General features: G+C 37.6%; 1 protein-coding gene across 1 annotated transcript in view; it reads right to left on the bottom strand.

The window, feature by feature from the left end:
• LOC126195406 (probable phospholipid-transporting ATPase IIB) overlaps nucleotides 1-3,276 on the bottom strand; it is a 192,053-nt gene extending 188,777 nt beyond the window's left edge. The window contains exons 1-2 of the mRNA XM_049934000.1: nucleotides 3,070-3,276; nucleotides 2,786-2,968 (exon numbers count right to left, since the gene is read on the bottom strand). Coding sequence (XP_049789957.1) covers nucleotides 2,786-2,968; nucleotides 3,070-3,107 — 221 coding nt within the window. The 5' untranslated portion in view covers nucleotides 3,108-3,276. The remainder of the gene's footprint in view (nucleotides 1-2,785; nucleotides 2,969-3,069) is intronic.
• Nucleotides 3,277-12,901: the final 9,625 nt, after the last annotated feature.

Raw genomic sequence — 12,901 nt, 5'->3', positions numbered from 1 at the left:
AACACATCTCACACTCACAAGATCACTGTCTCTGGCAGTATAAAACTTTTACAACCAGTAAATGCCTTTTCTTTTTGATGGATAATAATATGCAGTATAAACCCCTAGTTTTTAACTATACCAACAGTAGCATGCATTATTAATCACACTTCTACACATTTGGTTTTAAAGAGGAACAAAGATTAGATTTAAACATCTTGTTGACAGTGCAGTCATTGGAGGTGGAGTGAAATGTTGAATTACAAATTCAAAAACGTGGGGAAGAAAATCAATTGTTCCCTTTTCAAAGGGATCATTAATGCATTTGCTTTGAGCAAATTGGGGAAAATCAAAATCTGGGTGGTTGGAAGGGGATTTGAAGCATAGTCCAAAAATGGTTCAAAAGGCTCTGAGCGCTATGGGACTTAATATCTGTCATCAGTCCCCTTGAACTTAGAACTACTTAAACCTAACTAACCTAAGGACATCACTCATATCCATGCCCGAGGCAGGATTCGAACCTGCATCCGTAGCAGTTGCGCGCTTCCAGACTGAAGTGCCTTGAACCGCTTGGCCACACTGGCCGGCTAGCATAGTCTTCTTGAATGTGTGTCTGGTGAGCTAATCACTGTGTCACCTTGCTTGGTACATTTAATTTTGAAATGCCAGTATTAACTAACTAATCTGTACAACAAGGGTACTATAGACATGAAAATTTAAGAAAAAGCTCACAGAAGTGTCCACTCATACACGACACTGCAAATGATTTTGTTATTTTGCAACATTTAACATTTTAAGTTTTTAAAATGACATGTACCAACCCGTTGCTGTTAGATACAAGAGAAAGTTACTATGCTGAAAACAGTGACACCCAGTACAACACAACTACATGTAAAAATAGCAAATTAACTCGTTACCAGTTATTAGTTCTTTTGTACAGCAAACATTTACAACTACTGACTTTGTACTCAAAATAAAAAGTGAACATTTGCATCTGGGTATCTGTAGTTATCAAGGAAAAATTGGAAACTTTAAACAGAATACTCAGATACCCTGAAACTAAATTGCATGAAATATAAAACCCAGTTGCTTTATAACGTTACTTAAAATCCTTCTTGATTGCAAATTTTTTTTATTTATTTATTTTTTTTATTCATATGACCGGTTTCGGTTCATTCAGAACCATCTTCAGAACTGATATTTCAGTTACAGGAGTAACCCGTCCAAATCCAGCAACTTTCACATGCTAGATGTGACGTAGCATGTGAAAGTTGCTGGATTTGGACAGGTTACTCCTGTAACTGAAATATCAGATCTGAAGATGGTTCTGGATGAACCAAAACCGGTCATATGAATATTTAAAAAAAAAAAAAAAAAAAAAAAAAAAAAAAAAAAAAAAAAAAAAAAAAATTGCAATCAAGACGGATTTTAAGTAACATTATAAAATCACTGATTGCTGTTATCCCGTAAGACATTATGTCTGTTTTTGCCAGTTGCTTTATGTTTTAAAGACAATTTTGCTATTTGCCGTAGCTTTGTTTATGCCCATTTTATTTTTCCATTTAGTTCCATAATAAGCAATAAAGGTGTCTTCATGTCTAATTCCATTATTGTCAATTTTTTTTGGATGAACGGCAGCATCAGTCATAAAAACTGCAATCTTTTGTTTCGAAGATCTTCAGTTCTAATAATACATAAGACCCATCAGACATGAGGATCTTAACACAAATGACGCCCCATTTATAACCACCATAAAAAATACAGAAACAGAAAAAATATATACAAATATACAGATTCTTGTATATACCACATAATTTGGTATGTATAAGAATCTGTATATTTGTATGTATTTTTCTGTTTCTGTATGTTTTGATGGTGATTATAAATAGGGCCACATTTGTGTTAAGAGCCTCTTGTCTGGTGGTTATTATGTACATTTAGCACTTAATATTGTCACACAGTGACCAAAATATATCTCTAAAATAAAGGATTTGAATATTTACAAGCAATGCTGCCACTTATACAAAATATATTGAATAATGGTGTCTGACACTTTACATGTCATTACAGTGAATAGCTGTACACTTAAAATGATACCAGTACTGTTAATGTATTAACAACTTGGATGCTCTTACTGTAGTTCAGTTTACTAATGATGCCACTTCAGAAGTGAGCACTCTGCCTTGGCACCTATTATATTCCAGTTTGATTCACTGAGGTTCGTAAAAAATATGTTCCTGTTGGAAGTATTCTGCTCAACATCTGATGATAAACTTGAAAAATTTTGCATTCTCATGCCAGAAGCGCAAAGCCTGATAACTTTCAATGATTTCATATTAAATGTATGACTGACTGTCACATTAATGAAACTTTGTTTAAAGATTAGAATGCTTTTGAACATCTGATGATATTCAAATGGTGTTCACGTTAGCTGTTCCTGTTTTTGAAGCTCTGTGATACATTAAAGACAGGGATATCAATGATTAAATTAATATTTACAACAGTTTTGACGAAATTAAATCCTGGTTTTATTGTTTTCTGTCCATAACTGGCGTTTGGGCGATTTACAATTACATTAAATAAGTAATGTCACATGCCAACAAACTGGTATCACCACTTTGCATAATTTTTGACTCTTGAGATCTTGTGGCAGAATCCAGTTTTTTTTATATTTTACACACTGCTGCGTTTATGCAGTAACCAGTCTGAACAGTCCCGAGAGAGGCTGCTCATAGTTTCAAGGAATCCCTGGGTTTTAAAACCGCCGATTAAAATCTCGGAGAGAATATCCGTATCGTGTACTCACCCACAGAAAAATAGCGACAGGCATTTGGGACACCGCTTGGATCTACGATGTTTCGCCGAGTTGGTTCTCAGGTCATGGTCTGAGTGTTGTAATAAAAAATCTGTTTCGTCAATTTCAAAATCTCGTTCATCGGAGTTCATTCTCAGAGGAACGTCCTCCATTTCTAGTCGTTTGTAAGCGTACCTGAAATAAATACAATGAAGGTACTACACGCTAATCCTATTAAAAACATGTGACTCATTAATATATTAATCTTCTTTTATCAGATTTAACCTTTCACGCACTTTTCACTTAACTGATGCCTTGCCCTAACACGATCCATCACGGTACGTTTATTAAAAGTTTATTTCGAAGTATTATCAGAAAGTTTTTACTTCGTGTAAGCCTGTACTCGTCTGAAATCAGCTCTGACATTTCGCTAACCCGGATTTTGTGGATGGCTAGTTTCCTGAACCACGCCTCTTTTTTGCGGATTCTCATGCACATTTGCAGGTAGTAGTGTACATGCTTGTATGAATGTCTTTATCAGATCCAAAGTATAATTGGGCTTATTAAAGACGAGCATATAATAATGTTATCATACATTCATATTACTGGTAATCAAAATGCTTATAATTTCTTCTCATATTTTTGTTTTCATGGGACAGTAGTTGACTGTGATCACTATCGAGTATCGATATCCTCCAGTACTGAATCTGAAAGCTGTTATGAATCGACGATATTAATATCGAAGTGGTGGCAGTGAAGTATAGAGACAGGACTGACCATAAATGTGTTCTTACGTACATACATATTTCACGGTTCATGAAATTGCGTTTTGATCAGTGTACAAACATATTCTTCACGAGCAGCAACCATAAACTATTAATTATCTTAAGGATAATTCACATTTGCCGTCACGTAACGTCGAAACTTTCCGCAAAGCATTTCAAATGACTGCAGTGATACAGGACGTCAACGGATCGGCAAATCACGTCACATCGCCTCCAAGATTTTTCGGGAAGAAATTTTTATCGGCGTCGTTTTCTGTCAATATGGGAAGTTAACCAATTTTCGCTACACTCATTCAAGTTGTAGCAATGGATTTTGTGCTTTTGTTTTTTCTTAATTTTGATTATACAGTTTTCCTTTGTTTTTGTGGCAAACTGCTAACGTTCCATGACGACCTCCGTGGAGTCCATGGACTTTTTTCCATGGTGTATGCGGTTAGGTAACAACCTAGCCGGATAGCTTAAACTGCAGCGAGTGAATCGAGGAGCAACAACATTCATATTGTTCCTTGTCACAAAGTCGATACAGATCACGCGGTCGTCGATGGTGCGTGTCACTTCAAACTGACGTGACTTTTACAGGCAGTAAAGTGTGAAATGAGTGTTAAGGGAGGTTTTCACAGGCATGAATTTGTTACATGTGCACTCCACCACCACTACTGTTGCATACATGTTACTAACATGCGACACATAAACGTCGAATGGAAATGGGCATCTCATAGGAATCATTTGGAACATCGAATCATTAATAAGGTGGTTATCTGCCGATAACGTTTCGTTAGAAAATGATTTTCGAATGAGTAAAACCAGTTTCAAAATTTTTTTGATTCCTATTTCTGGATCTGTACAAAAACCTAACTCACATACATGTCACTGCAATATATGTACTGCATTCTGAATAACAATGTCTCTAGATTTTTATGTTATCTACGATACACTGAGGGTAGATCAGGCAGTATGGTTTTTGTCTCAACAGTTCAGCTTTGTTTTTATTTACAAGCTTAGTCAAGATTCTGACAAGTCACAGGTGGTGTAAATATAGGTTTTTTTCCAGTGCAATACTTCATTTTGTACTACTGTGCGGAAGTCATTACTCAATGATAGCGCCAATATGAGCACCTATATTTGCATAAGATTTTAATGAGGGCCAAGGGCAGTTTTAATTCTTAAAACCATAATATTGAGACTTTATGGCTAATGCAAAAAATGATTCTGGAAATGAAAAAGACCTTCACAGTATTGAGTGTTCTGCAAAAATACAGTTCTGAGCAATCACACTCTCAGTTACAATACTTTTTATCCATTTCGTCACATCAAACGATGTTGTGTTACAAATAAGTGATTATGAAGAGTTGCTGAATGCTAGAGAGATACTCCTATAGCACTGTTTAAGAACGTTTTACAACTTTAGAAATAATTTATTTACTTAGATGAAGCCTTAGCCTATTATTTTGGCTAGACGTTAACTCCCCATGTATATAAACAATTCTAAATCCGCGCTGTCTAACAGATCAGAGCAGGATGAGAGCAGATCCACCTATTGGTAGTTGCTGTAGCTTGGAGGTGATAATGGGGAAAGTGACATCATACAAAAAAGTAGAATGCGTTTCAACTTCCACATCTTAAGCGTAAGTCGCCATGACAATGCGCAAGTAGGGTGTTTCCACATGTTAGTTGACTTATATGAGTGGTGGTGGGGGATACATGTGTAAGAAATTCATGCTAGTGGAAACCTGGCTTTACCACCTATATAAACAAGGTCAGAATCGGAAAGCGAAATTTTGTTTAGGCTTTACAATAGCAGAGCAGAGCAGATGCTTGCACTATGTATAAATAAGAATACAAATTGAAGAAGCAATTTTCATTAAATAACATTTTAAGTGGACAGATGTCTCTAATAAAAGAGGAAGATACAGTTGTTTATGATGTTATTAGTTACATAAGAAAAGAAACACATAACCCATAAGGTAAGCAGGATCTTTTCATTCCCTCATACATACCATTTGATAAGTTTCAATGTACAGTAAATGTTTTCACTAGCAAATAAATGTAGATTTTTTGAAATGTTGTTTCACTATGTACTTTGTACTTTACCCCACAAAACTGATCGAAAACGTCCATTATGAACTTTTTCTTGGTGATTGATAAGCTCTATCATTGCTACTTCCACAATTACGACACTATACTTTCTGCATCATTATGTACATACAATGTAGTAACCAAGTTTATAGCTCAAGAAGATATAAAAATCTAAAAGGATTGATGACTGTCGATCTCACTATAGCAGCTCAGTTACCTGCTTTCATGCAAACATATGGTTCTGCTGTCAATGGTATCTAGAGCTCTGTTTGTAAACATGTCACAGTTATGTTCTGAAGATGTATTTGTGTATGTCCCCCCTACAAATCTAAGCAAGAGTAAACGTTACCTTGGCATAATTGTTATTCCTCAAAATTATGGTGATTAAGTTGCGCTACGAAGAAAGAAGCAGGTAAACTCGGCACAGCGCCGCCATCTGCTGCTGTTTCTACACACCGCTGTCAAATTTCTTGTGGCACTGTTTTCAGTATTGTGTCAGCTGGGATTATTCATATGGACACTGGTCTTGTCATTATGGTTGTGGCATTAGAAATGACTCAAGGATCCAATAAGATGAAGAGGAATGGATTTGGATGTGAATTTTATGCAGAAATAATATCATGGCAACAGACAAATTTATGATGGATGTAGCAAATATAGGTGAAGTCTCATTGATTACACGCTTTCTAACAACAGAAGCCAATTTCTAGTACATCTACATTTACATCCATACTTCGCAAGCCACCAGGCGGTGTGTGGCGGAGGGTACCTTGAGTATTCTCCCTTCTATTCCAGTCTCATATTGTTTGTGGAAAGAAGGATTGTCGGTATGCCTCTGTGTGGGCTGTAATCTCTCTGATTTTATCCTCATGGTCTCTTTGCGAGATATACATAGGAGGGAGCAATATACTGCTTGACTCCTCGGTGAAGGTATGTTCTCGAAACTTCAACAAAAGCCCGTACCGAGCTACTGAGGATCTCTCCTGCAGAATCTTCCACTGGAGTTAATATATCATCTCTGTAACGCTTTCGCGATTACTAAATGATCCTGTAACGAAGCGCACTGCTCTCCGTTGGATCTTCTCTATCTCTTCTATCAACCCTATCTGGTACGGATCCCACACCACTGAGCAGTATTCAAGCAGTGTGCGAACAAGCATACTGTAACCTACTTCCTTTGTTTTCGGATTGCATTTCCTTAGGATTCTTCTAATGAATCTCAGTCTGGCATCTGCTTTACTGACGATCAGCTTTATATGATCATTCCATTTTAAATCACTCCTAATGCGCACTCCCAGATAATTTATGGAATTAACTGCTTCCAGTTGCTGACCTGCTATATTGTAGCTAAATGATAAGGGATCTTTCTTTCTATGTATTCGCACCACATTACACTTGTCTATGTTGAGATTCAATTGCCTTTCCCTGCACCATGCGTCAATTCTCTGCAGATCCTCCTGCATTTCAGTACAATTTACCAGTGTTACAACATCTTGATATACCACAGCATGATCCGCAAAAAGCCTCAGTGAACTTCCGATGTCATCCACAAGGTCATTTATGTATATTGTGAATAGCAACGGTCTTACGACAGTCCCCTGCGGCACACCTGAAATTACTCTTACTTCAGTAGACTTCTCTCCATTGAGAATGACATGCTGCGTTCTGTTATTTAGTAACTCTTCAATCCAATCACACAATTGGTCTGATAGTCCCTATTCTCTTACTTTGTTCATTAAACGACTGTGGGGAACTGAGTCGAACGCCTTCCTCTACCTGGGAACCCATGTCTATGGCCCTCTGAGTCTCGTGAACAAATGGCGCGAGCTGGGTTTCACATGATCGTCTTTTTCGAAACCCATGCTGATTCCTACAGAGTAGATTTCTAGTCTCCAGAAAAGTCATTATACTCGAACATAATACATGTTCAAAAATTCTACAACTAACAGACGTTAGAGATATAGGTCTATAGTTCTGCACATCTGTTCGACGTCCCTTGTTGAAAACGGGGATGACCTGTGCCCTTTTCCAATCCTTTGGAACACTACGCTCTTCTAATGACCTACGGTACACCGCTGCAAGAAGGGGGGCAAGTTCCTTCGCGTACTCTGCGTAAAATAGAACTGGTATCCCATCAGGTTCAGCAACCTTTCCTGTTTTGAGCGATTTTAATTGTTTCTCTATCTCTCTGTCGTCTATTTCGATATCTAACATTTTGTCATGTGTGCGACAATCTAGAGAAGGAACTACAGTGCGGTCTTCCTCTGTGAAACAGGTTTGGAAAAAGACATTTAGTTTTTCGGCCTTTAGTCTGCCATCCTCTGTTTCAGTACCATTTTGGTCACAAAGTGTCTGGATATCTTGTTTTGATCCACCTACCGCTTTGACATAAGACCAAAGTTTCTTAGGATTTTCTGCCAAGTCAGTACATAGAACTTTACTTTCGAATTCATTGAACGCCTCTCGCATAGTCCTCCTCACACTAAATTTCGCTTTGTGTAATTTTTGTTTGTCTGCAAGGCTTCGGCTATGTTTATGTTTGCTGTGAAGTTCCCTTTACTTCCGCAGCAGTTTTCTAAGTCGGTTGTTGTACCACGGTGGCACTTTTCCATCTCCTACGATCTTGCATGGCACATACTCATCTAACGCATGTTGTAAGATGGTTTTGAACTTTGTCCACTGATCCTCAACACTATCTGTACTTGTTTCTCTATCTCTCTGTCGTCTATTTCGATATCTAACATTTTGTCATGTGTGCGACAATCTAGAGAAGGAACTACAGTGCAGTCTTCCTCTGTGAAACAGGTTTGGAAAAAGACTCGGCCTTTAGTCTGCCATCCTCTGTTTCAGTACCATTTTGGTCACAAAGTGTCTGGATATCTTGTTTTGATCCACCTACCGCTTTGACATAAGACCAAAGTTTCTTAGGATTTTCTGCCAAGTCAGTACATAGAACTTTACTTTCGAATTCATTGAACGCCTCTCGCATAGTCCTCCTCACACTAAATTTCGCTTTGTGTAATTTTTGTTTGTCTGCAAGGCTTCGGCTATGTTTATGTTTGCTGTGAAGTTCCCTTTACTTCCGCAGCAGTTTTCTAAGTCGGTTGTTGTACCACGGTGGCACTTTTCCATCTCCTACGATCTTGCATGGCACATACTCATCTAACGCATGTTGTACGATGGTTTTGAACTTTGTCCACTGATCCTCAACACTATCTGTACTTGAGACAAAACTTTTGTGTTCAGCCATCAGGTACTCTGAAATTTGCTTTTTGTCACTTTTGCTAAACAGAAAAATCTACCTACCTCTTTAAATATTTCTATTTACGGCTGAAATCATCGATGCAGTAACCGCTTTATGATCGCTGATTCCCTGTTCTGCGTTAACTGTTTCAAATAGTTCTGGTCTGTTTGTCACCAGAAGGTCTAATATGTTATCGCCACAAGTCGGTTCTCTGTTTAACTGCTCAGGGTAGTTTTCAGATAAAGCACTTTAAAAAAGTTCACTGGACTCTTTGTCCCTGCCACCCGTTCTGAACGTTTGAGTCTCCCAGTCTATATCCGGCAAATTAAAATCTCCACCCAGAACTATAACATGGTGGGGAAATGTTTTCCAAATTATCCTTCAGGTGCTCAGCCACAACAGCGGCTGAGCCAGGGGGCATATAGAGACATCCAATTACCATGTCTGAGCCTGCTTTAGCCGTGACCTTCACTCAAATTATTTCACATTTCGGATCTCCGTCAGTTGTAGAACCTTAGTCAAAATCTATCAAAAAATCCAATAGGCAGATTATAGATGCAGTCCTGACTCGAGTGAAATTAGATGTGACACTTCAATGTTTGAGATAGGCAGTCACCTATTAGCTTTCCAATATATACACCACATTCTATAAAGTAGAGTTTTAGAAGCTTTGTGTGATGTGTTGGATGCTATTTACAAAGCCCTAAAATCCATTTAAGAGCTAATAGTTTCACTCTTGCAACCAACACCAGTTAACTAAAATGAAATAATAAAGTCAGTACTCAGTTCTGGTGTATGCTTGATGAAAGTACACTAAAAGACACTATGGTTGGTTGATTCCCTTTATCAAAACCAACATGCAGTCTGAAATTATACTGCCACTAAGAACCTTATTAACCTTGTTAATTCTTTTCTCAAATTCACGGAGCAAGTGTTTAAGAGCACTGAAGTTGCCATTCCTAGAATATGAACATACTACCATACTACCAGTATCATTAATTTTCGCCTTTTGTAGAATTAAGTGACCTGCTGTGAAAATACAAATCACCTTCCACTTGTTACTCAATAATGCTTGCTTACTCACACACAAATCTTATCCATGCATCATATAATAGAAACATGAAAAACTTTCACCACTGAGTTAAATATTATATGCTCATAACAGCAATAGAGAAACCTTTAACAACCAGCAACACTTGACTGTAGAAAGTTAATATCACGTTACTGTGAAAATACACATCATGTTATCATGGTAGATGGTACATAAATTTAGAATAAAAACACTCATATTATGTTGTCACAGTTGCTTGGTACAACACCAAAAACAGGTATCTACTACTGCCAGAGTTAAGTGGAGAAGAGCCTCAGCTAGAACGAGGAGCAGGAAATGTGCAGCACACTTCAACCAAGGCCAAGAAGCCTGGGCGAGGTGTAGGCCCTCAATTACAAGAAAGTTCAGGTGCAGCATACCAGGCCACCAGTATCTTCAAGCCAAATGCAGGGCTATGTCATAGAGATCTAGGGTCTTTTCGTAAGGACTTTACAAAAGAGGACCATGTACTGACAGTGGGTGGGATGGGAAACAGTTTGGACAGGGATGGGGCATATGACATAGGTGGTGACCTGGACAAGATAGCTTCCCTGACTCATGACACCAACGTACACTTTATTGAGCTGTTCCAGCGTCATGATAGACCACACCCTTGATGGAGCTGTGAAGTGAATTAATGTGGGATTAGGAATGGCTCTGAGGACAGCCAACTTTGCTCACATTTCTCTGGTGCCTGCTGGGACTATTAACAGATGGGGTTTCACTAGGCATGGCCAACACCTAAACAGGACTGGGAAAGGAAGTTTGGTACAGTTGATTAATGAAAATGTAGGGGGTGGATCTCAGGTCACACATGGTCAAATACCTGTTGTCATAGGTAGGAAAAGTAGGTCTTTTTTAGGATAAAACCAGACAACAGGTTCTGTCTAAAGAGTATCTCCAGAAGTTTAAAAAATACTGTAACAATCACTCACAAGACAGATTTTAACACTTCAAATATCGCACATACCAGATGTCACAAAGAAAAACAAACCAATGGAAAACGTAACATGGGGCATTTCAAAGACTTAACAATCCTCCACCAAAACATGCAATAAATACAAAATAACATACAACTATTCGTAGTTGAGCTCCAATCTTGGAACTGAACAGTAGTTTGTGTTACTGAGCACTTGTGTAGAGACACAGAAATCCAGCATGTAGTATTATCATTGTATGAAAGGGCAAGCTCTTACTGCAGAACTACTTCAAGGAGTGGAGGATCATGCATTTGTATCAGAAAAAGTACTGAGTTCAAATCAAGACATGACCTCAGTACAGTAAGTGAAGAGAAACACTCTGAAATATCAGCTAATGAATTAACAGGGCTTGATATCACCAAGAAATTAATCATTTTGTGTGTGTATAGATCTCCGAGTAGTAGTGTGGACACTTTTTTCAATAAATTAACAGAAGTTGTAGATAAGCTCTCAAGCACAAAGATCAACATAATTCTGTGTAGGGACATTAACATTAACACTACTATCATTAACGAATCCAGCAGCACCTTCATAAACATCCTTCAAAGTTTGGGCATGTCCCTATAGGTCAATAGTGCAACAAGTGTTACTACAATCACTGCATCAGTAATTGGCCATGTGGCCACAAATATGGACTGGGAAAAATGTGATGTAGCTGTAAAAGAACTCAGACTATCAGACCATCTCTGTCAAATAAGAACAGTAAAATCAGGCATCGAATCATTCCCTAAACTAAAATCCTACAAATGACATCTATCAGAAATCAAAATAAAAGATTTTTCAAAAGAACTAGAAACACAAAGCTGGGAGAAGTGTATAAGGAAACCAAAGTGAATATGAAATTCTCTAAATTCTCCACACTGTGAAAAGGCATTTCCAAAAGTATGCATGTCTGTATCAACATCTCACAAAAATAGATGGATAACAGCAGATATTAAGAAGTCCTCCCAAACACTTAAACACCTCAGTTCCATGAAAAAGATTCACAGTGATCCAGAATTCTTAAATTTCTATTATAGATACAGAAAGATCTCTAGGAAGGTGCTGACTGCTGCAAAAAAGTCATTTAATGACAAAATAATATATAATGCAGAGAATAAAAGCAAAGCAGTCTGGGATGCTATGAAAAGGAAATGGGGAGAGGCAAACAAACGCAGAATAACATACTGCTAGGGGAGGGGGATAAGGTAATAAACGATCCACAACACTTAGCAAACCGTGCACACAAGAATTTTTCAAGTATTGCAGAGATGTTACACAAAAATTCCCGAAAACAAATATAACACCTGTAAATAATGTTACACTAAATACAATGATGTTACTTCCAACCACAGAGAATGAAGTCAATTAAACTGTTCAAAAGCCCAAAATAAAAAGTCAGTAGGCTTAGCTGAAGTAACAGTGTGTGTACTGAAACAATGCATAGGGATTATACAAGGCCCCTTAAGAAATATAATAAATAAATGCTTCACACCAGGGACATTTACAGAGCAGTTGAAACAGGCAAGAGTTTTGTACCTTCGCTTAAGAAAGGTAATGCAGAAGACATAGAAAATTACCTGCCAGTTTCCCTGCTGTCAGCATTCTCAAAAATAATAGAAGAAATTATGAAAGACAGATTAACGAATTACCCGAATAAATACCATCTTTTTAAGTGTATCACAGTTTGGCTTCCAAAGTGGCAAAAATATGGAGTCAGCCATAGTAGAATTCACAAAAGTTGTACTTGATGCTCTTGATAAAGATGGGTTTGTCATAGACATATTTTTGGATATTTATAAGGCGTTTGATACAGTCGACCACAAGATTCTATTAAATAAATTAGAAGCATTAGGAGTAAGAGGGGTAGTTAATGACTGGTTTCAATCATACCTAGCAGACAGGATACAAAGAGCAGAGATAACACATACTTCAAATAGATCTAAACATTTAGTAAAACACTTATCAGAACCA

This window comes from Schistocerca nitens, chromosome 7 (genome assembly GCF_023898315.1).
Source record: "Schistocerca nitens isolate TAMUIC-IGC-003100 chromosome 7, iqSchNite1.1, whole genome shotgun sequence".
NCBI lineage: Eukaryota > Metazoa > Arthropoda > Insecta > Orthoptera > Acrididae > Schistocerca > Schistocerca nitens.
This window is presented reverse-complemented; position numbering and strand designations above follow the sequence as displayed.